Source organism: Montipora foliosa, chromosome 1 (genome assembly GCF_036669935.1).
Source record: "Montipora foliosa isolate CH-2021 chromosome 1, ASM3666993v2, whole genome shotgun sequence".
In the NCBI taxonomy this organism is placed as follows: domain Eukaryota; kingdom Metazoa; phylum Cnidaria; class Anthozoa; order Scleractinia; family Acroporidae; genus Montipora; species Montipora foliosa.
The window spans coordinates 46,201,426-46,203,736 of NC_090869.1; the positions used below are offsets into that span (position 1 = coordinate 46,201,426).

At 41.1% G+C, this 2,311-nt stretch overlaps 1 protein-coding gene across 1 annotated transcript in view; it reads right to left on the reverse strand.

Annotated features, from left to right (window-relative positions):
- Nucleotides 1–1,642: 1,642 nt before the first annotated feature.
- LOC137969950 (uncharacterized) overlaps nucleotides 1,643–2,311 on the reverse strand; it is a 3,068-nt gene continuing 2,399 nt past the window's right edge. The window contains exon 4 of the mRNA XM_068816370.1: nucleotides 1,643–2,167. Coding sequence (XP_068672471.1) covers nucleotides 1,643–2,167 — 525 coding nt within the window. The remainder of the gene's footprint in view (nucleotides 2,168–2,311) is intronic.

Consider the following 2,311-nt stretch of genomic DNA (forward strand, 5'->3'; position numbering starts at 1 on the left):
ATTCGCTTTGGCCGACAATTCGTTCCGAAATTTCGAGCGAAAATTCGCTTTGACCGATAATTCGTTCCGAAATTTCGAGCGAAAATTCGCATTCACTGATAATTTGTTCTGATATACCGAGCGAAAATTCGCTCTTCCCGAATTTTCCTTCGAGTTTTTGAGCGAAAATTTGTTGGTTTGGTATAGTTTCTGTGGGTATTACCAGCGAACACAACACCAGAATGTACGGGATAGAAAGCAACATCTCACCCTGTTAAGTGCTTTTCTTTCAAACTTTGCAGGGTATGTTACACTGTGAAATGTTTCGCGCAACTTGTCTCGCCACAATGCCAACAAAACATTGTGAGAAAAGTTGCACGAAACATTTCAGTGTCACGGCATCTTTACACTTGTACCAGAACCCAGGCTCTGCACGACGTTGAGATTCTTTACTCGTCACCATAACGACAAATTGTATGTTAATTCAAAGCTCACAGTTGTCGGCTGCGAAGTCTTTTACCGCTGAATTCAAAATCTCTCATCGGATGGAAATGGAATCATTGATGTTTTTTTCACTGTGGTGACTTGCCCGGCGCCTGCCAAAAAGTTAAAAGTTATCCTGAAAATTGGTAAGTAAGCTCTTCATACGTACATGTATAAGACATCATGTCAATAAACACTTCTGGGTTATACAAATGTAGACCCGGGAATCATTTTTGCCGCTGTGACGCTACAAGATAACACTCGCCGGCTCTTTTATATTTACAGGCTTTGCATTGTTGACAACAGTTTGTCCTCACAACCAAAGGATTTAAATTGCATATGTTTTGTCGAGTCTTCTCTGCCGAGAAAGATGAATAAAAACACATTACAAAGGGCGAATTTTGTAGAGAATTGAAACGGACACAACTACTGAACTATTTCCAAAATACATGGACTGATCATCGGTTTATGGTCACCTCGCCACCAGGAAGACTCGCCACCAGTAAACTCGCCACCAAGGGTTATCTCGCCGCCACCAAGGCATCATCATCTCGTATTGCTTTGGTGACTCTAGTAAGAGCTATTATAGCACTCACCGGCATAGCAATAGTGTGGCATGGTTTCTATAGGTTAGCTTACAAGTGTTTGTCAGGATCACCTTCGGTAGTGTAGAGGTTAAGTACAATTCCTCGCAAATCATTGAACCGAGTTCGACATCGTCCCATCAACTTTAATAATTTTTTTTTCTAGTCCTAGATTAAGTATTTTTTCCGCAATTTGACAGTGAAATTTTCTCGTCCAAATGGCATCGCTTGTTTACGAAAGGGAAAATTGCATCACCGAAGAGCGTTTGAATGTTGGAATCACTAAGGGGGAATGAAGCTTTTACAGTGCGGAGTTTCAAAAAGTTTTGAAAACCGGGAAATGCGCCAAAAAAAATGAAAACTATTAACGGATCAAGGCGAGTCTTCCCCTTATAAAAATCAACACAGCTTCCACTAAATGATGTCCTTGTGATGATTTATTACAAATTTCAAATAAGTAACAATATTTACAAACTACTTAAGGCAACGCACTTTAAAAAACTGAAATCGCTACAATAATTATGTAGTCAAAATGCGATGAAGCCAATTTCAAATAAATAATAATATTAACAAAATGATTAAAGGATTGAAGGTATCTAGGATCTGGGACCGTTCATGTACGAACACAACTTAAGTAGGCGGAGAGCAGAAATTTCATTGTTACTAAATTCGTCCCAGTGGGTAAAAAGCCGAGCCTGTAGCAGACGATATTTGCGCCTCTGTATACGTGACAGTTTACCCTCAGATATGAACCGGATTTGTATTGTGACCAGCCTGGCCTCTTGGTGAAGAAGGTCAACCAGAAGGTAAAATGGAACTTGAGTTCTTCCATTAGCGTGTCTGTTGATGCTGTGGTGCCACCCTTCTATATCGTTGTTTGTTCGGACAGGAACCATGAATATAGACCAACAGGAAGGAGGCCACATGGTGCTGAAAACCCATGTATCTGCCACATACTGAACAAGTTGTTGGAGAAGAGGCGTCATTGCCTGGACCTTGAGCCGTTGGAAGATAGGTACGATGTTCGCCTCTGGCAGGAAGGGAAGTGCCATTATTTTTCTGATGTACTTGTAAATGGCGTCATCCGATCGATACGGGTGTTCTAGTCCAAGTGCTTGGACCTATCAGTAAGAGAAGCAGGTAATTATATTAGATACAAGTATTCTTTTTGTTTTCCTTGGGTAAGTTTAGTTCACACTACACTGAACCAGGTGGGCCGTACCACGCTGGTCGGGGTCGTGAATTGTAACCTTTTTGCTACAGTT